We start from the raw sequence: 22,825 nt of genomic DNA on the forward strand, positions 1-22,825 counted from the left end.
ATAATGGAGCAGTAGAATAAAACATAAATCCTGAAATTCTCATTAAACATTATAAAAATTAGAAACAGAAGCACAAACCAACACTAATCAACAATCACAATACATAGAAAACATTTCTAAAACTGTCGAGGACACATGTACACGTCTGGTGTCTCGTTTCTCCTTTTGTAGATCATCTTATTTTACAGTGCCGAGCATTAAGAGCTCCGTCTGCCACCTGAAGCAGAGCACTTCACAGTGCATAAGTGTAACAGGTGTCGAAGGTAAATGAATGAATGTGAACGTGATTACTTTAGGTAATCTAGTTTTAACATGCTGCTACAACCCAAGGGCCAAATCAGACACTTAATTAGATTCACTTGGTTTCTTTCCTGGCTGCTGGCCCTTCACGATTCCCCCCTCTGCAGGTTTTGTAATGAAATACTTTCATAAATCAGCTACAAACAGGTCTGACTCTATCAGATGAACCCTGTCCACAGAATGAAGAGCGGTCCCTCGAGTACTCTGCTCTTTGTGCCACATTTCACAGCAGCGGTGGCCTTCCAAAGGAATTTCTTAATCTCTGAACTGTTGGATGTTTTCACCCTGTTCAAAATGGGGGTCAAGTCATTTTGAATTTAAACGGTCATAACCTGCTGCTAGATTCTCCCTCTTCCTCCTCGCCAAACCGCAGAGCCTCCATTCAGACAGAGAAAAGGCGGAGAAGCCCACACAAAAAGCTGTCAGCAGGAGATAAGTTGCTGCTCACTCTGTGTCGCTGGAAATTGGGACTTTGACTTCCAGAACGTATTTGTTGCTGGAAGTGTTGCAACAAGCAGAAGAATAATGGTTTAATTTTCCCCTGATGCCACCGTCCCCCTGACGCCTCATACATATGCAGCTTATGAGAAGCAGCTTCTGGTGATTATAATGCTCATGAAAACTTAAAATTCTCATACAACACAATATGTCAGCTGTGGTTCACTGGGCAGAAATTACAGGACTGATGACATTTATGGGAACTTCTGTGAAAAGTGTTATTGTTGGGTCATATTTATTTCACAAGCTGAACATTGGAATATAGAATATAGTACAATGGATGGATGAGATGGATTTGAGGTGGATGAATGTGAGGATCACCAATTAATTTGGCATATTAATTGGCTGATAAGTGGATCAGATTCCATCAGCAATTCTAAAAACCAAGATGACATTTTAAAAACGGTTCATAACCACATCGACTAGTTTACAGTGATGTAACATGAGAAAAACAGAAAGCAGCAAAACCCCCTGATGGAGAAGCTGAAAATAATGAGTCCCTTAAATAATGAATTGGTCATCAACCAAGAACAGAACGGCATCACTGGAGGCCGACACACACGGCACCGTCTGCCAGAGCGTCTCTGATTGTGCTTGGATTCATTTTTAGATCGATTTGCTCTGTCAGCTGCTGAGTCATGTTTTGTTTTGCGTTTATTCCTTGAATTACTACACTACCTGACTCAAACAGCCTTCTTGTGTTTGCTTCTACTTGATTTCACAAGCACACAGACTAAATCAGCAAAGACCAACAGCTGATTAATGGGCAGCTCGAGCTACTGGAGCAGGTTTGCCTGGGAGCACGTCTCTGTAGCTGGTGACAACAGATCTATCCAGAGAGCTGCAGGTCTGTGCTGCTAGAATCCTGCTAGTCTTGATGTTGTGAGTCTCATTGCCTCTGTGTCAGAAAGGCCACGGTAACGACAGATCTCTTTTAAATGTCGATCACACCAGCTGATCGAGAAGGCAGCAACAACATGATAGTTTTATCCTTTATAGATTGGTGCTGGTTTGTTCGGAGTCTGAAGTGAATAACAGCAATTATGTCTTTACAGTGGCGCCAGTCAAAGGTGGGACAAACTGTATAATGCAGCGATTGAACAGTTGGTTGATGTGTTTGAAGCAGGAAACACGGGCGAGTGTAATTATCTGGAGAGGTTTAACGAAGGCACCAGGATGCAGTTTGATGCTCTGACTAATGTTCTGCAGGGAAACCCTGGGTTCTGGTGTGTGTGTGTGTGTGTGTGTGTGTGTGTTATTTTGACGTCTACCACCCACCCAAACATTGTTACTCCTTCATGGTAACAGTACTACCGGGGGCTCTTTCAGCAGGATGATGTGTGATGTAAAAGTAGCTTGAAGAATGGTAACAGGTCTTTAATACACACCTCAATCTGATTAAAACAGACCCCATCACACAACCTATAGGACATACAGTACAGGACTGTCCTGCTGACCTGTAGATACCGGTGGTCTTGTTGAGTCCATGCACCTTATTGGGCAGGTGACTTATGACGTGGCTGTTTTTCCTACTTCCCCTGCTGGTCACAGGCGTTATTACATCTCACAGATGTTTTAAGGACAAACTACTACAACTCTCTGAAAGAACGCTGGTCATGCTGTGTGAGCTCACACCCCTTAAACCATCCCTGCACCCCACCATGCAGGAATAATGAAAATTAAATGAGAAATTAAGGCTGATTTTATAGAAATGAACTGAAACTAATGACCACCTGCAAGGAATGAAATCAATGTAAAACCCAATCTTAAACGGACCTTTATATATCTTTGAAGTAAAAAATGTAATTTGTGGTTAATGAGCTAAAATCTCAAGCCTGTGTGTTTCCATCAGGCTCGAAACATGTCAGAGCTTCTTTATAGCTTCACTAAGAAACTACAAACTCAGTTTCGTAATGAAAGACATTTGTTTGATAATGAGACTTGTGTCTGTAATGACGGAGTTAGACTATGTCACATTTTAACGAGTCTAATCTTGTACTTTTGTTCTCTTTCTCATTTATTCTGCTTTCTCTCATCTTCTTCTCTTCCTCTCCATCTGTCTCGAATTACCACATCCTACCAACCTCTGTCGCCTCGCTTCTCCTCCCTTTCTCGCTCTCTGTCCATACTTTCCTGTATTTCTCTGCTCCATCATCTCTTCTTTATCTCAGGTGAACAAGCAGCAGCTGCAGGCGGTGAAGGAGCGTTTTCTGTCCTTCCTCAATGGGGAAACTCAGATTGTGGCAGATGAAGCTTTCTGCAACGCTGTGAGAAGCTACTATGAGGCAAGTCGATCTCATCTTTCGTTATAGTTTTCTTAAAAACAAAAATAAATGAGGCATTCAGGTTCCATAGTATCATTATATAGCGATATCATAGCGAAAGGTACTCTCAGAACATTTATCATACTTTGAATTATTTGAAGCTTAAATGCAGTAAAATACCAAAACTATGTTGCCTTAGATTCAGTTAAATGAAATCTGCACATTGTAATTGTGAATATTCTTGTGAAAAAAGCCAAATTTCATCGATTTTGATTCCGTGTTTTGTGTGAATGCTATGTACGAATTGACACAGTTTAGAACCTCACCCATTGTTTCCGGCTGTAACCAATCAGCAGCTGGGCTCCACTCACCAACTTCACTGTGGAGCTGTGACTCAGACGGTGATATATAATAAAACCAAATGTACCACCTGATGCACAGGTGACAACAAAACAGTTTCCTGTGCCTTCTTGTGGCTTCAAACTGTCCTGTCTTCGGTTCTGGTTGGGGGCGCCCTCCACCACACCTCTGATGACGGAGTGGCTGTTGAGCTCTTATGGCACAAAGTAATGAAATTCATCACCAGCATCAGCCTGAAACAGATTAGAAAATCGATCCAGCAGCTGTTTTCTGTTTTTCAGGGCTGCCACAAATCGTGCTCATTCAACTTTTTAACTTACTTCACTTCACCTGCACTCCATGAGAACACCCCCCCTTCATCACACAGTTCAGAAAACACTGTCCCTCCTCCTAAGTACATTCATCCTTTACTGCACTTGAAGAGATGGCTTAAAAGTAGTTGATACAAAACACAGACTAGTTTTAATTACATATTTTATATTCAGTGATTTTTTCTTTTTGCTCCATATTTGGTATTAATTGTACTCGGACTCATCTGAAGACACTGTAACAAACTCTCTGTTGTCGACTTGTGGTTTAATCTGTCCACTGCTGGAGGGAGACCAGCAGTGTGCAGCCTCTCCTCCATCTCTCCCTCTGTCTCCCCTCACCTTTGTCTTCCCCTCCTCTGCTAAAGCACCCATCATCTGGCAGGAGATGGAGACCTTATGGGCCTCTTGCCACTTGTCTCCTTAAACGCCAGCTATTGCTAGAAGAGAGGATCTCAGTGAAACTCAATCTTGGTGCTGACAGACCAAATGTTTAAAGTGGGACGAGTTGTCCTCCTCGGTGGACATTGTCATCTCCATGAGACCACACACAAAATACTTCAGTGTTTGTGTTCACACTGCAATAAATTCTTGGAGCCACAGCATCAGTAACAGGATTACGGCCCTGCACAGATACTGTTCAGTGTAATGACGACACCAGGAATTTGTGCTGGGTTCATTTATCATGTGAGGTTGTGGCAGATATTCTGCATTAGGTAAGAGGGTTGTCACTGAAAACAACATGAGATATTTATTTTCATCTTCTTGCCCAGCTGCTGAGGCCAGTAGACAGCTTGTTGACTGTTTAAAAATAGCAATACACAGAGCGGGTTTGGCAGCAGATGCAAACGTGCATGGCATGAAATAAACTAAGAATGTGGCCAATGCAGCTAATCATCGTTATCATCACAAGTTGAATCTGACAGTGCATTTGGAGGTGGTAACTGAGAAAGCCCTGATATTTTTTATTCGTCTGTGCTGAGCTGAATTCTCATCTAAACTGAGAGGGTGAATCTTAACTGTAGCTCAACGTAGCAGCAGCTAAGAGATCCCACCAATTATATTGCCTCTGATGACCTGCACAACCAATGCAAATCAACACAGAGGAGGGCACAGAGGTAACTAGAAGTATTTGCTCTCTGCTTCAGAACCATTAACACCCTTAATTACCAAACTCACAAAGTCCATCTTGACACAGTCCCACACATACTGTCCTCTTGCCATGAATACTCAGTAATCCACCAAATGTGGATTAATGCATCCCAAAATAATACAATTATTTTCCTTCTGAGGAAACTTAATAATGGTTATTTAAAAGTACAGTATGTGGCAGCTTCTTAATGAAACGGCAGCTTTTACGTCTTCAGGAATAACTAACAGGTCTGCAGCTGTGTGTGCCACACGGGGAAGAGATTATAGGAAATAGTGAGGGACAGACTAATGCATAATGTTACTCTTTTCCTGGGATTTACTGACAGTAACACAAATATAAAATAGCACCATCCTTATTTTGAGCAGTACTGCCAAGCCTGTGCATGCAATTGCAGTCTGGCATTGCTCCTTAAATTGCTGTTTAGCCTTAGTACACAGGCCTGATTGGATTTAGTTGGGAGTTTACCACTTGATTATCACTGTCAAGGTTTGGGCTTCAAATTTCCCTGAGGCCACACACAGTAAAGATATACTTCATATTACAGGTGAGCCATATAGGGAAATAATTGGATTTTCTCTTAATCATGCAAATGATCTTCAGTACAGCAATCAACATTATCTTATTGTGTAAATGTAGTTTGCAGATATCAAATAATTTCGTCCACATTATCAAATAACTTCAACCATTTTATTTGCCCAAAGAGTTTTTACACACCATATTAATCACCGCTTACGTTCCTCCATCCGCTAACACCGCTGCTGCGTGTGACGTCATTCAGACGGTCACCTCCAGCCTGCAGAGCCGACACCCTGACGCCTTCTTTATGATCTCTGGAGACTTTAATCACGCCACCCTCAATAAGTCACTTCCTACCTTTTACCCAGTTTGTGAGGTGTCCCACCTGGGGGGAGAGGACATTGGACCTGATGTATGCTAATGTTAAAGATGCCTACAGCTCCACTGCCCTCCCCCCTCTGGGAAAGTCGGATCACAACCTGGTACATCTCCTCCCACAATACACACCTTTGGTTCAGAGGCAGCCCACCACCATTAAAACTGTAAAGAGGTGGACAGAGGGGGCACACCTTGCCCTACAGGGATGCTTTGACGAGACAGACTGGAAGACTCTCTGTGAACCTCACGGTGAGGACATCGATGGACTGACAGACTGCGTCTCTGACTACATTAATTTCTGTGTGGACACACACATACCCACAAAAAACATTTGCTGCTTTCCAAACAATAAGCCCTGGGTCACCCAGGACATTAAAGTTATCCTGAATGACAAAAAGAAAGCATTCAGATCAGGAGACAGCAAGGAGGGTCCAGAGACTGCTGTCTGTCAAGATCAGGGAGGGGAAGGAGGTTTACAGGAAAAAACTAGAACAAAGCCTTCAACAGAACAACACCAGGAAGGTTTGGAGGAGCATGAGGACCATCACTGGCTACAAGTCCAGCAGCCAAGAGAATGTGGGGACTGTGGACCGAGCCAATGAATTTAATAATTTCTTCAATCGATTCCAGGCTGATCCACAGAGCCCACTTCAGTTCACTACCTGCTCCTCAGTCCCTCCCCCACACAACTCAGCCACCACCCTAACCATCTCAGCTGAGCAGGTGAGAAGAGAGCTGAACAGGCTTCATCCCACAAAGGCTGCAGGTCCTGATGGAGTCAGCCCAAGGGTGCTGAAAGCCTGTGCTCCTCAGCTATGTGTTGTTCTCCAGCACATCTTCAATCTCAGCCTGCACCTGGAGAGAGTTCCTCTAGGGTGGAAAAAGTCGTGCCTTGTTCCAGTGAATAAGACGCCACGTCCCTCAATGACTTCAGACCTGTGGCTCTGACATCACACATCATGAAGGCTTTTGAGAGGCTGATCCTGGAGTCCCTCCGACCTCTGGTCAAACCCTCACTTGACCCCCTCCAGTTTGCTTACCAACCCCATATTGGAGTGGATGACGCCATCATACATCTTCTCCATCGCACCTACACCCACCTGGACAAACCTGGGGGCTTAGTGAGGATCATGTTCTTTGATTTCTCCAGTGCATTCAACACCATCCGGCCTGCACTGCTGGGAGAGAAATTAAAAAACATGCAGGTCAACACTCCCCTGATTTCCTGGATCATGGACTACCTCACCAACCGCCCACAGTACGTCCGCCTGCAGAACTGTGTGTCTGACACTGTAGTCTGTAGCACAGGTGCTCCACAGGGGACAGTTCTGTCTCCATTCCTCTTCACCCTGTACACCTCAGACTTTAGGTACAACTCAGACTCCTGTCATCTTCAGAAGTTCTCTGATGACTCTGCAGTTGTAGGATGTATTAGGGGTGGAGATGTCACAGAGTACCGTGGAGAGGTGGACAGTTTTGTTGACTGGTGTGGACTCAACCATCTGCAGGAAATCTGGGAGTCCTGTCATCCCTCTCTCTATACAGGGGGAGGAGGTGGAGGTTGTGTCCGAGTACAAATACCTGGGAGTGAACTGGACTGGACTAAGAACTCATCAGCATTGTACAGGAAGGCTCAGAGCCGGATGTACTTCCTGAGGAGACTCAGGTCCTTCAACGTCTGCAGCACCATGCTGAGGATGTTTTATGAGTCTGTAGTGGCCAGTGTCATCTTTTATGCTGTGGTCTGCTGGGGCAGAAACATGAAGGTGGCAGACACTAACAGGCTGAACAAACTGATTAGGAGGGCTGGCTCTGTTCTGGGGGTGGAGCTGGACCCTCTACATGTTGTGGCTGAAAGGAGGATGCTGTCCAAACTCCTCTCAGTCCTGGACAATCCCTCCCACCCACTGCACAGTGTGTTGGCTGGACAGAGGAGCACGTTCAGCCAAAGACTTATTAACATTAAATGTTCCACAGAGAACCACAGGAGATCCTACAAAGTACAATTCCTCCCCCCTCTGTAAGGGGTGGGGGAAGTGAAACTGTCATATACTTGCTGTGCATATATTGACCCAATTTCATTTATCTATTTTACATGTTCTGTATATATATTGAGTTTTTCTGTATTGATGTTATTGTGTATTTATGTTTGTGTATTTATGTTGGTGTTGGATCTTTCCTGGTTGTGGTTCCTTTTCTTTCTGTCTGTTTTGAGAACAATGGTAATGAGGCAAAACAATTTCCCACTGGGATTAATAAAGTTTTTTGAATCTTGAATAATTTGCAATGCTGAACCATGCAAAGGTAAATTGACAACATGTGTAGTAGCAATTTGCATGAAATTGTCTTTCCTAGATTGTAGATTGATGTAGAAATAGCAATGTTTGTGGTTTAATAAATATTAGTTATGGGGTGATACCACAAATGCCCTGAGAACCAGATATTACAAGTCTGATTTAGATTACTTGATCTACCTCATAAAGATAAGACTAAGATACTCAGGTAGACAGACGGGTAAGATTACAGAATAATATCCAGAATAAATCCATGGGAAAAACAGTATTACAGAGTCTAGACAGACGATGTCCATCATCGAGAGGACCAGGGGCAAGGTCTGAGTCCGAGCAAAGGTCAATATCACACAGTTAATGAACACATACCAAGGACAGAGGCAAGAAAGAAGTAATGTCCAAAATCCAGAAATCCAAATGATTAATTCTGTCCAATATCAGTTGGAAAGTTGACGAGAGCCAATGGTTAAATTTTTTACTTTGAATCTGAAAGATTTAGTTTTTTCAGGCAGCTGACAGAAACACTGTCAACAAGATGACGGTGAGTGCACATAATAAGAAATGCTGTACTTAATTGATTGATAAAATGATAATAATAATGTTTCTACCTACTCTCCCTGACCTTGGCCGGTATTGTCTGTGCTCTTTTATCCCTGTTGGTTATATTTGCTGCCATAGTGGAGCTCCAACGTGACTGGATCGGTCACCATCTCTGTCCCACACTGACCTAATGCTGTCAGGAAGAGGACAAACTGATGAGGAATTATTCCTGGCTGCTCTTGTCATCTGTGTCTCATTCTGCAGCACACTCATTAATTATCACCTATAAGCTGTTGTGTTGGATACCGTCACTGCTCAACTGCAATTCTTCTAAGTAGCATCTTTTACATAAATCAGATCTTTGGCATCCCAGCACAATGAGACACAGTCTGGTGAAATCTGACTTTTCCGAATTTTTTATTCTGTGCCAGCAGCGTATGGCCAGTGTGTGTGATGCAGAGCTAATCGGTTTCTTTCCACAGTCTGTGAGATTGTGTGCAGTTTTCTTTTTTTTTTCCCATGAAAGACGTCTGGAGAAAAGTGACTCATGACTGTCAACTTTTATTAATGTGATGGATGATTTTTATTAAAAGGACAGGAGATGGCATCATTCAGTTTTTGTCAGAATAATAATGGATCCCAAAACTCTCAGACATGTGAAGAGTCACCTAAATAATAAATGATCATATCCAGTCTTAGAAAACCTTTTGTGTGCTGAAATGCCAGAAACCCTTAGTGTGATAGGTTAGGACAGTTTGTTTTGTCGATTAGAGTGACACCAAACTGCTCAGAAACACAATCCAGCCATTGTTCATGCAAGGGATTATTCACATAGACGAGCAGAGGCCCATCATCAGCAAACATGAATCCTGTGTTCAAGTGGCACGTTGTTTGCTAATGCATGTTTATCACTTTAAAAAGCTAATTGATCGTTAGGAAACCCTTCAGCAAATATGTCAACTGTGAATAAACATGTTGCATATGTGACTATTTACAGTATTTTCCTCAGTTTAACCAGACCACAGCCTTTCCCTAACCCTAACCAAGTCATCTGAGTAAGCATAAGATAAAAGGATGAGATTTTATACTGCAAAATGTGATGTATAATTTATTCTTCTATTAAATGCAAACAGTATATTAACCATTAACATGACTTGTCAGTCACAATAATTGTCTCCATATCCTCATTGGTTTAACAAAAAATGTAGTGTTCAGTTCCATTCACACAGAAATATATTTGTGTTATTTCAGTTTAGTTTTATAGAAAAATAATTTTCCTCCATAGTGATGTGGAAAGATAGTGTTTTGGTTTAAATTTGAAAACAGAAAGCAGGATGTTGGGATGTTTTTAACTGTACATTTGATTGATTTGTTTTTGGGAGACCGGGTTGAATCATTTGGTTTCTGTGGTAACTAAACAGATCTGCTAAGAACAAGATAAGAAGAAGAGCGAACTCTTAAAAATAAGTCATTGATACTTCGTATAACTTATTCTGACCAACAATGAGCTGTTTTGCTTGTTAACCTGCAATGACGGACAGGGGAAATCTCAGATCCTCTGAGTAACACTGCTGGCCTCTCCTCTCCTCTCTATCGTCCTCGAACTGATTTATTTTCCTCCAGGTGATTCATGCTCTCTTGGAGATAATCTCTTGTTTACCTGAAACACGTTTATTGGCGTTTCTCTTCAGACTCATTCATTCTCAACCTGTTCTGAGCACTTGAGGATATCTTTTGGTAGTCCTTTCTTTAGGTGTGTGCGTGACAGACTTGGAGGAGAAATGGAAAACAAATACCTCAGAAATCAGTCGCACCTCTCAGAGGTGAAGTAGTCCTAATTGCTTCCTTGTTGCACTGTGCTTTGTGAAATCATAAAGTGACAGTCGGAGACACAGAGTAGGTGATTTAATTTATGTTGCTCACTGGGAAGAAGCTTTAATTGTTGTTTTCTGAACATTTACTGCAGTCAGGGTGACAGTAACACTCCTCATACATGCTCACAGGGATTTGTTACTTGTTTGTCTGATCTGTGTCTTAAAGCATCACATCAAAGTCTGTCAGTGAAGATTCTCAGTTGTCACTGTGTTATCTGGAAGTTGAGTCTTGGTAACTGGACTTCCTGGTTGTCAGGTTAATATGTTCACTGCTCATACAAGTAGCTTCTTCAGTCTGAGGGTAGTTAATTAGAGCCCATAAATTTATCATCCAGGTTGGTTCCGCTTCACTTCTAATAGTTAATAGGCTCATTATGTAAAACAATGAAAGGGGAGGATGTGAAGGATGTAATAGTCACACCTCTGCCAACCCCTCTTACCTCCTAAAGTGGGTCGTTAGGTGTGTCCAACCTGGTGCTGGTGTGAATTGGCCTGAGGTTTTTTAGGGGGGGTTGGCAGAGGTGTGACTGTTTTATACTTTCCTGCAGGTATCCCCAGCCTACGTCTTCAGAATCCAGTTGACCTGCTTAGTGAGTTTTTGCTGCTGTTTATTGTTTTTTGTTGCCTGCTGTTCTTTTCTCTCTCCTCTTTCCATACGCCAACCGGTCGAGGCAGATGGCCGCCCACCCTGAGCCTGGTTCTGCTGGAGGTTTCTTCCTCTAAAGAGAGTTTTTCCTCTCCACTGTTTTCTGGTGCTGCTCAGTGGGGTTGTTGGGTTTTCTATATAATTCTGTTTATAGTTATATTTTGTAAGGTCTTAAACACTATAAAGAGTTCTGTTGTGATTTGGCGCTATACAAATAAAATTGAATTAAATGGAATCCTGGAAGGAAATCCAGTTGCCATTACTCAACTTCTAGATCACAGTCCGTTATTTAGTCCTGTGAAGTTCTAATAGGAGCCTTTCCCTCCCTGTTCTGACCAGGCTTTATAATACAATGTTCATGTTTAATGCATTCTTTTCAGTAAAATATAAAACTTTAATTTTTGAGTGTGTGGGCGTATTGGGAAGCCCCCACTGTTTTACTTGCAGTTTGCCAAATGTTGATGCATTTTTTTAGGCTCTCTCGTCAAACTAGAAGGGAACAATTTATTGTTGTCATGATATTTCGAGTGAGCTCTGTGCTCCAATGTTCCAACAAATTGACGTGTCAGAAAAGTGACAACGCAGCAGATGACATGAGAGTTATTCCCCAGGAGAGCGTCCTCCTTTATTCTCATCATCATCGTAGATCAGGAGCAATTTAATTTGTTTAGACCTGCCTACATGGTCTACGCTTGAAAATGACTTAGATTTAGACAATATGGTTGACATTTTCAAAAAAATCTCATTCAGTTAATTTTTGATTAATTGTCTATTTAGTGTAAAGATGGCTGCTGTATTATACACTCTTTTATTTTGATTGACATCATTGATCATTTTCAATATTTTCTGAAGTCATATGGTCTGATGTATTAACTGGTAAAACAATCGATCAATTAACACTGAGAACGGTCATTAGTTGCAGATCTACTTAATTGCAAATGGACAACAGCTACAAATGGTTTAGAATTGTATCTGTGCAGAAAATCTCTGTAAGCTGATTTTCATTGAAATAGAATTAAACAAGCTGGACGCCCAGAGAAACGTTTATTTAAAACTAATGTGTACCTGATCTACTATGTAGTAAACATCGTCGGTTCACTGATTGTGATATACAGTACATGTCTTTATTCTATGTGAGCTTGTGTTTCACTGTTGCTGTGGGGAATTTAACATAGTCTACATATCACAACATAAGTGATAAAGTCCAGGAGATAAAACAAGTGAAAAACAAATTAATTGTGATTATTATTTTTGTGCTGCAGCTGCAGGTGTGTAAGCTGTAATTTTCTATTTCGAAGCAGAGAGTCTTTCAGTCATCAGCAGCTTCAGACGTGGCATTTCGAGAGCCTGTAAGTTCCTGCAGCTCAGGCTTTTTCTTATTTAACAAAGGATTTCTCTGATTCTCTCGTGCCCTCTGACCCCAGATCTGCCAGTGCTTCTGTGTTAAATTGCCCCCAGTGCCGACGGGCCTCTCATCTCAAAGCTTAGACTAATCACACCTTTAATATGTGTGGAAAATGAGACAGAGGAGGGCAGCAGAGTAATCAGACAGGAGATCAGCGGATCAGAGGCAGGCCAAAGGTCAGCCTTGTCGCAGGGTTAAGAGTCTGCTGGAGAGAGTTGGATCAATATCTGTGTTCTGTGATTTTTCAGACTTATCTTCAGACTTCATCCAGAGACAAAATTAGAATGAAGAAATTATAGGTATATGAAATGAAATAAAAGAATCTCTTTGGTATTTTTAGCATTGCATTTGTTTTTGACTCAAGCCGTCTTCTAATTATTCTAGTATCGTACACTAGTCACAACACTAATGTAAAATTATAAGTAGCAGAGTTCGCTTTAGCTGCCTGTGAATCCTCCAGTCTGTTGGGAATCAGCAGGATATCTCCTCTATCTCCTCTCCTGTTTTCTAAACAAAAAACAGACGCAGATACAGAAGGAAGAAGCAGATATGACTTATATAAAATCATCTGCAGCAGGTAGAGGTGTTTCACTAACTATCTCCACTCTGCTGCTTTTACTTTCTGTTTTTAACACTAATACTTTTCCTCATCCGCTTTGTTTCTCATCGTACAAATGTCAGAAATATGGAGATTATGGCCTCTGCACAGCTGGAAAAATGTTTAATGTACCTGTGCAGGAAATGTTGTTTTGTTTATTTTAGCTCAACAAAATGCAAAAATGGGAGTGAGTGGGAAGTACATTAGAAATGAATATGTGCTATAGGCACTAGTATCCATTACTGTGGTGTCAGCTGCAGGGTTTTAGTTCATAATTCTGCGAAATGACTGAACATAGTTCACATGTGGAAACATTCAGCCATTAGGGAATAAACACAATAAATACTGAAGCCTAAAGACACAACAACAAGTCTAAACACCTATTTTGTCAACATTAAATTTTACTTTTGCATAGAAGTCACCTCGCTGCCCATTAGTGTTATATACAAAACATACAAACCTATTTTCCACAGTGTCGATCCACCGATAGCAGCTGCACATTCTCCCTCAGTCACTGCTGCCAAACACGGTCACCCCACCTCCTCTCCTGCTTTTCTTGTGATGAGCTGTTAATATTTTCAGTGAACATGCTGTAGCTGTGCTTCCTGCACTGACTGTGTTCATCGTGACAGAGGCGGCGGCGTCTTCAGTCGACCACTCAGCAGCTTAGAAGAAGCATGAATAAGGTGTAAATGTGATCACTGATCACCGTTGTTTGTCGTGATAAACGACGTCCATTGTTTTTATTAAAGCTAAATGTAACTTGACCTTTTGTTTTTCTCAGAAACCTGTTGAGTTTAATAAAGTGGGTTCATTTCACTGTTTTCAAGACGCTTGAACCATAACAGCTCACATTTCCAAAGATTGTAGAAAAAAACTTTGGTTCAGTAATGATAAAAAAAAAACAAAACAAAGTTAAACAATTTGAAGGTGAATTTTGTGTCTGTGAAGCTTGTTAAATAGTCAGTAGGTTCTCAGCTGTATTGTTTCTGTCTCTGCTCTGACTGAATCATGTAAATATCTGAAATGTCCCGACATGCCCAGTTTAGGGATCAGGGCATCCTCAGTAAAAACAGTGGGACTTCATGGTTTTCTACATTATTTGTCATAAAACGTGATCTGATCTTCATCTAAGCCAAAAGTATTAACAAATGTGCCTAAAATAATAACACAAACTGATTCTGATCTTGTGTCTTCATTCAAATCCTCATAGTGCTGGTGGAAAAAGTAAACCCTTATTATTCTAAATGACCTCATGTTGACTGATGATTTACATAAAACTGGAAAGGTTTACAAAGTGATGTCAGAGACTTTAGAAATTCACCAGTCTACAGTTCAACAGTTTTCATGTTATTATTTTAGGCACATTATATTTAATACTCTTGACTTAGATGAAGATCAGATCACGTTTTATGATAAATGAATGTTCTCATACTTTCTTGCACAGACAAACCACAACTGCACATCTGATTATGTGAATGTTTGTATTCATCCTCCAAACAGAAGCACCTGTTTGTGTACAGAGAGGCTGAGAACACATTAGGAGCTCTGTCACGCTGCCTTCAGGCTGTTTTAATGCACGTATTCCACAGTGTACCTCAGCCACTGAATGGGAGGCTTGTATGTGTCTGTGTCTATTTGCTTTGATGCAAGTTTCACATGGAGGCCTGCTAATGCAACATGAAAATGGATTTACACTCAGCTGGGGAAGAGACTGTGTTGGAAGTGTGTGCAGACAGTCTCCTTCATATAATAAGTTAATTCTGCTTCTATCTTTTCATTTCTTTATACATTCAAGTTGCTGACGATGCAGCACTTTTAACACCAGACTGTTGAAATTGCTGAAATCTTTTGCTTCACATTTTTATTTGTTCCCATGTTTTCTTTTTTGTTTGGCAGCATTTTAGCTTTTATTGAATAGATGCTGAAGAGATGGACAGGAATCATGGAGAGGAGGCTAATCCCAGGCTGAACCCTAAAATAAACAGATTGAATGTGCGTATTAGTGCAGTGTTGCCTTGTATTCATTAGTGATACACATTATAGTTGTGTTATGACTAATGCAGCACTACTGGTACTGTGAGGCTTTTTAAATGTGCTAATCATACTGCTCACAATTCAGACATGTTTCCTCTTAGTCAGACATAAGGGAACAAACAGAGGCTCCGACAGATGCTAAAAACATTTGAACCCGTCTGTGGTATCACACCAACACACGTGTCAGCTGGAGTTCGGAGCTACAGTGGATTTCCATTCCTCTAAATGACCAGACTGCTGCTGATTCTTCTTCTGCCGCCCGGTTTTTCCCCTGAGCTCCTGATCAGTGGGAGGTGACGATGAATCAACGCTGTCTTCGCTGTGAAGTTGAGCGACCTGTTAGTCTGTCGCATTAAAGGACTGCTGACATTTCAAACTGGCTTCTAACCACAGATCCCCACAAGGACGCGTTACTGAAACGTCCCTTCTAGGTTCTAAATCCAACCCGACTTCATTAGAGGAACATTTCATTGTTTTGGGAAGTTAGATCGTAGTTTGACTTGTTGTAATGTGGGTTTTTCTTCTCTTTTGATGGAGACAGTCAGTTCCCCCTCTGCTCTGCTCCCGGTCTTTATATTAACTGTACACACAACATTAGTTCTCTGTACTACATGATGGTGCTTATGTGATGATGAACCTGCATCTGTTCACAAAATGGTTCTTACTCAAGGTGCGTTCACAGTGTGTCACATTCACATTCTAATATTCAATCTCTAGTGCAGCACTGCAACACTAGCAGGTTGAGAAAACACATCCAGTTAATCACTGAATTAGATTCTGTTTGATCCGATTTTGATCCTTTGTACGCCTGGATCTGTGTGTAGCTCATTTGTCTTGTGAGTCATTTGGGTACAGTACAGTGTGCAGGTCATCCACAACAACAAAACAAAGAGCGAGGGTTGAAGTGAAAAGAGGATTTGGAGAGTTGTTGCCACCGTATTTAGAACCATAACAAACCATTACGGATTTATTTAGGAGCCGGTCCTAACCTGAACGTTGCCCATATTGTTTTCCCATCATTTAAATCTGTGCTGGACTTGTATTTGAGTTTCTGCTTTAAAGTCTTCTTGTGACTTTTGTCCATTCAGGCCCTGTTTTGGCTCTTAATAGTGGAACAGAAACAAATGAACATTGTTGTAATTTCAGCCACCAACAGGATGGTTTTCTCTTTTATCCAGACCGGCTCAATGTCCATGAAGCATTAGATTGGGATATTTAGAACTTGAATAATTAGAATAATTTATCACTGGATCACAACGATAACTTCAGGACTTTTGTGGAAGCGACAAGTATTTAATTTATTTAACCTAAATATCCAAGTTTTATATTTTCAAGTTAATTCAACTTAAATTTTTATTGACAGAACCTTTAAATATTGTTTCTGACTTGAAATCTTTTGACTTAAAATTAGTTAAATGAATTAATTTCTTAGAATTCATTCAACTAGTTAAATTAAGCTGATAAAATGCTAAGAAATTAGCATATTAGTAGACTTCCCAGGATGCATTTTTTGTGTTAATGCTTTCAATTATATTTTAATATAAACAGTATATACAAATATAATATTTATATTTGTATTTTGGCTTAAACAGAAGGTTTATATATATATATTTTTTCTGATATTTAGATAAAAGTCTCATTTTTAGATTTTTTGACTAATCCTTATTCTTTCACTATAGCAACAGATGAAAAGCTATTTTCACGTCTTTCTTTCTTCTTTCATGCAGCGATTTTTATATTCGCAGTGTGATTATTAGCACAGGTTTCTGTTCAACTGTTCAGCTGGTCTTTGTAATAATTCATTCAACTCATTGGTCCAAATTGGTCAATTTTCCGTCCCCCCGTGGAGACGAAACAAATAGTTTTCCCTTTTGCATGACTCTAAAGTGTTTTTCTTTTTGAAAAAGCCTCATTCATATTCGTGGTAATTTGACTCCTTTTCTTTTTTCAGTGCTTTCAGACACAGAACAAAAGGGTGGGTCGAGAGACCGATCTTTTAATAAATAAAGAACGGTTCAGTTAGTTTTATCTGACACTAAATTTTGAACACATATAAACTGACTTTGTTGTCTTTCTGGTACAGAGGAGTGTTTGACATCATGTTAACTAGTGGATGGCGAAAGGAAGTTGTTTTGGATTTGAAGATTCAAGATTCGTATGCTTTATTTCAGTATTGCATTTGAAGCAGCTGTAATTAATATATCTTTTAACAGGTCTCTAACGTTTCTCATAATCCACAGTTTAGTTTTAACCTTCATTTTTGAACTACGTGTTTTTGGGGATAGGGGGATTTCAAAACACTGTCCCTAAATGCTGCACATTTAAACACAGTTCACCAGACCTGCAGTGAGCAGAGTTCACGCCGTCTTCTATACAGACATAATGTTATTTTCTCAATGTAAAGCCTGTGCACAAGCGATATGTTGTCTTATGGACAGAAACATCAGATTTCTGGTGCAGTGTTTCAAATTTGTGGTGGCTGGCTTTTATTAATATACAGAGGACTCCACAGCATGAGCTGCTGGATGTCTGGAGTCGCAGCGTGGGGGGTGTTGCTGTTCTGTGTTCCTCTTACAATCCTATTAACAATGAATTTTTGTGACTAGTTGTAAGAGGGGTCACTACATATGGATCAGCAGAATGGTAAATATTGCCTGAATCTTTCTGGCCTGAATCTTTTGCTTCTTTCGGTTTACTCTCATTTTTCTGATAGCATAATTTTCTGTACCAGCAGGAAAACACCCTGAAACCCACTGCACGCTAGTTTCTCAGCACCAAACAGCAGACAAACACATTTTGGGGGAATAGCTGGGGAAGAAATGAAAGCGCCTAGCTGTTAAAGAGATGGATGTTTTCCCCAGGAGTTGGTATGAGGCCAATAAACAGAACTAAAAGAGACTGAATGTTTGACTTGGATTAATTTGGTGAACACAAATACGACTCCAAATGAAGGATCACGTTGCTCTGTTGCTGCCGGATGTGTAAATGTGCTGGCTGCCAATATACTTGTTATATTAATATACAATATGCAGTTTCTGGAAATCTAGTGGTTGCATGATACTCGCAGTGAAACCACTCCACCCACCCCTCAGTTTCTCTCAGCTGATACAGATGAGTAATGTCATCTGCGAGGTGCGTGGGGATCTCAGAGCCAGAATACAACCTGGAGTAAATGGGGGAGATCACCATAAAATTATTGTCCTTCTCCTCCAGAACACACAGGTGCTCTAAGATGCTACGCTCTGATTTCCTGCTTCACCTGCTGTTTTAGACACGGAGCAGGCGAATCAATTAGAACATTATCTCATCAAAACTCAACCAAACTCTCCCGTTGCTCCCGACATATCTGATTAAGTTAAGACAGGGCCAACAGCTACCAGTTATGACTCTGATAATCCTCTGTGGTCTTTTATTTCCCCTCGCAGACTGATGACTTTCAGAACTCCACCACTTCACAGTTCATCTGTGACATTTGCAATTTGAAAGAAGGAATGGGACTAGTGTTAAAAAAGATTCTGCTCCGCTCGAGGCAGAGAAGCCCACGCCTGTTCCTCCAATCTGCCTCCTCATCAGGTTTTTATTGAACATGAAGTAATTGGTTTTTAGAATAAACTCTGTCAGATGAGTTCAGCGAGTAGATGATCTGTTACAGCCTCAACAATTTGAAACTTGAAACATGACCTCGATTTAAAAAAAAAAAAAAAAAAAAAAAAAAAAAAAAAATCAGATGTGGGATGTTTGAGCTGAGTTTTCTCTCTGTCAGAACCAAGTTGAGCTCCCACAATGAATCAGGCTTTCAACATCTGGATCTACCTCCAGACAGCAACAGTGACCACTGGAAGAATTATGTTTGTATGTTGTTTATGAGGGAATTTCTTAGAAATTGGACAAAAGTCCACTTGGACTCGAGGGTGAATTTGTTAGAATTTGGTGCCAAAGGTCAGCGTCACTGACCTCAAACGTATCCCACTTCATCAGTGCTGTATGTTCGAAACGCCTGGAGGGAATTTTATTATATCTGGCACAGAATGAGTTTAGACATTAAAACTGCACCTTGACTGATTTGTAGTCTGTAATTCTAATGTAGTAAGACATTAGAAGATGGTTTACCTAAAATAATACATTTAATATAATACATATCATCAAACTGAAGGTTGGAATGATGAATGAACTTATTAAATATATTTTGTAGATTGAAGTTATTACAGTATGTTCTTCAGTATATTACAGTATGTTCTTCAGTATATTACAGTATGTTCTTCAGTATATTGTATTTCTTACCGGTTTATATAATAATAATAATAATACATTTCCAGGGTATTTTATGCAACAGATCTTCGTCTACTCACTAGCCATCAGAACGATCAGTCGTCAGTTCTTCACTGTTTAACATGGTACTAGTTGATGCACAGATTTACTTCTCCTTTGACTCTGCACAGAACAGATGTGCCTCAGAGAACCTGAACTACTGTATGTACGTGTTGTTTTTTCTAACCTGAACACGATCGGTTGAGGTCACAGCAGACAGACTTTGTGCCCTGTCAGCTTTTGCTTTCTCTGTGGCGAATGAAATGAAACGTATTCTACAGTTAAGCTAAATTTAAGACTTCCGTTATGCTGAGATATGACGTGTCCAGGCTCTTTGACAGACCAACACTCTGACTGGAAGCAGGCGCCGAAGACGTTTTATTATTCAGCTGAAACATGTTTTATGCATGACGAAGCTATGAGCACCGATGATCCATAGCTCCTCACAGCTGATGGTGGAGCACTTAAACGAAAGCTTGAATATTACTGTGACGGAACCATTTCATCACAACCACAGAAGAAGGAATCCGAGGGGTTCAAAGACACCTTCTAGCTGTGCAGATGAAGTGATGATCAGAAATAGGAAACACGTGTGATCTCACATGTTCAGAGAAGAGTTAGTTTAAGTGTTGTTTGTGTGAAGCAGACTGTTAATCTGACCTTTAAGCTCTATTTCCTTGTTATTCCTAGAAAGGTAAATGATCTTTACTTGATCTTTTTATAACCTAACTAGGGTTTGACTAACATTTAGTAGTTCAAGTTGTAATGTCAGCTACTCTGAGACGTATGTTGTGTTGGCCTGCACCCTTGTTGCTGGTCCTTTTCATGGACATCATTTGATGGGGAGATGAAGTGGGAGATGTCAAATTTGCTTAGAGCGTGATTAGAACTTGACCTTCATCTTGTACTGGAGAAGTCTGCAACTACAGGTGAAGCAGCTGAGATGAGAGTTACCACCTCCTAGTTATGAATTAAGCTAAAAGTGAAATACTGATGCAGATCTTTTCCCTTTTCTGGACTTAGGTCTGATTGGAGTGGGATTTAATCTGAATTGAGCACTGAATAATAACAAGCTGACTTTTCCAATCAATGGGCTGGTCGAGGCAGATGGCCGCCTATCATGAGCCTGGTTTTGCTGAATAAGAGTTTTTCCTTTTCACTGTCTCCTGGTGCTGCTCAGTGGGGTTGTTGGGTTTTCTATATAATTCTGTGTATCAGTCTGTATATTTGTAAGGTCTTAAACACTGTAAAGTGCCTTGAGAAGACTTCTGTTGTGATTTGGTGCTACACAAATAAAACTGAATTGAATTGAAAACTATAGGCTCTTTTGCTTGGCAGTAAAACTTTCTGATATTTTTCTCCCCTCATGTTTCACCTACAGTAGATTTAGTTGAGCTGTTTTCCTTCATTTATTTATTGAACTTGTTGCTGTCTGTGTTCAGTCATATGGTTTCTTTCTACTCCTAAGTAGCGATACTTAGCCATACTTGTCGTCTGTGCCTTTAATCTCCTAACTTGGAGCCCACTGCTCTACTGGTGTGTAAATAATTTAGTGACATTTTAAAGCCCCAATTAATTCAAGCAGCAGGGAGGGAGGAAGTCTCCTGCTGATTAATTCATTAGTAATAATGGCTGACATTTGTGTCACCAGACAAAATGAAGGAGACCCTATAGAATCTAGAGAGCGGCAGAGGGAGGGCTGCAGTCTGACACACAACCAGGATCAAGACTCAGACCTTATGTTATAGTCTTTTTGTACAGGGTGTGGTTCACTTCGAAATCGAGTCGTATATGTAAAATATAATCACTGTATAGTATCTACGGTATATGTTAGTGATACAGTAGGTCTCTCACAGAATGTCTTTGATAACAAGACTTAGTTTTTAAATAATAAATACCTGCATTAATACTTTTATAAACTCTAAATAATCCTGAAATGCAATCTTAAATTTACACAAAACAATTAAGTTGGTCTGTAAAAACACTGAAGATCTTTTTTTTGTACTTTTGTCCGAGAAATGTTCGAACAAGGTTCAAACAAATAAACAAATAGTTTTGAGTTTTTATTGCACTTTAGAAAACAACATTACTGGAAACATGTTTTGTACAAGTATTCTGTGTACATATACACATAGAAACTAGGTACTTCTGCAACAGTTTGTTCAGTGTATACTTTGTCATAAATCCAGGAACTACCCAGATTCTAAATTCCCTCAGCTGCACCCACACAGCCAGAGCAAAGAGTACAAGAAATAATCAGCATAGAACAACTGAAACAGACATACAGCACCTCTATCATCTTATTGGTTTCAGACATTTTTAAGTTGCACAATAGCTTTTAATTCTATTTATCCATTGGTAGTTATCAGTTAAATCAATGCAGTATCTTTATTCAGACCTTCAGGTTTCAGTACTGGCTGTACAAGATGACCAGAACCCGTCTTTTGAGGCGACTGGTTGTCTTAGTTTAATTAAAGATGTTTTGACTTTTACACAAATATGGGGCAAGGGAGTCATCGATCTAGGCTCAGAGGGCACCTGGGGGGTCAGAACCACCTGCGGTGTGACAGGAGGCTTGGAGATGCCAAGGAGGGAGTGACCTTTAAAGACAGAGCAGCCCCACCTTCAGCCGCCCTTTGTTATAATATAGTATTTTATACTGTACTGTTCCTCTTGTCATCAAATGTCATGTGCCGTCTCAAGCACACAATGAATGTGTCCTACTAAAGATTACATCTCAGTACCATTAGGCCCTCACATTGTCCTGACACACTGTATTTTAGTTTAACTCAATCTACTTTAGGGCTGCAACTAATGATAGTTGACTAATCAACTGGTTATTTATTATTTATTGAATTGCACAATTGTTCAGTGACTCACATGTAGCTAACAGATCTAAAAATAGCTTGAGATCATTTGAGGCATGTCCTAACTAACAGTACAAATATAAAAAGGAATACTTCATTCTTCAAAAATGCATTTTAATGAGGCCTTTTACTGATTTGACAAATTAATTCTAATATCCCTTTTTTCTGACATTTAAAACCAAAGATAAGAAAAGTAGTTGCAGTAAAATACAACTGCAGCAACAAATAAGATAAAATAAGATAAGATAAGGTAAGATAAACCTTTATTCATCCCACTGTGGGGAAATTTCCATGTTACAGCAGCAGAGAATGTGCAGTGTACACCAGAGTACAACTGTAGAAGACCTGTCAAAATAAGTCAGTTTCCACCAACGCAACATTTGTTAAATCACAACTATGTGCATAACCTCATTTCCCTCAGTAGCCTGGTTACTTAAGTGCATGTGAATTCACTGACAGACTAACACATGGGTTTATTAACA

At 40.3% G+C, this 22,825-nt stretch overlaps 1 protein-coding gene across 1 annotated transcript in view; it reads left to right on the forward strand.

Moving 5' to 3' along the window:
- Positions 1 to 22,825, forward strand: part of cadps2 (Ca++-dependent secretion activator 2) — a 153,159-nt gene that overhangs the window by 26,335 nt on the left and 103,999 nt on the right. Inside the window, 1 exon segment of the mRNA XM_026365114.1 lies at positions 2,970 to 3,083. Within this exon segment, the coding sequence (XP_026220899.1) occupies positions 2,970 to 3,083 (114 nt within the window).

Source organism: Anabas testudineus, chromosome 6 (genome assembly GCF_900324465.2).
Source record: "Anabas testudineus chromosome 6, fAnaTes1.2, whole genome shotgun sequence".
Classification (NCBI taxonomy): domain Eukaryota; kingdom Metazoa; phylum Chordata; class Actinopteri; order Anabantiformes; family Anabantidae; genus Anabas; species Anabas testudineus.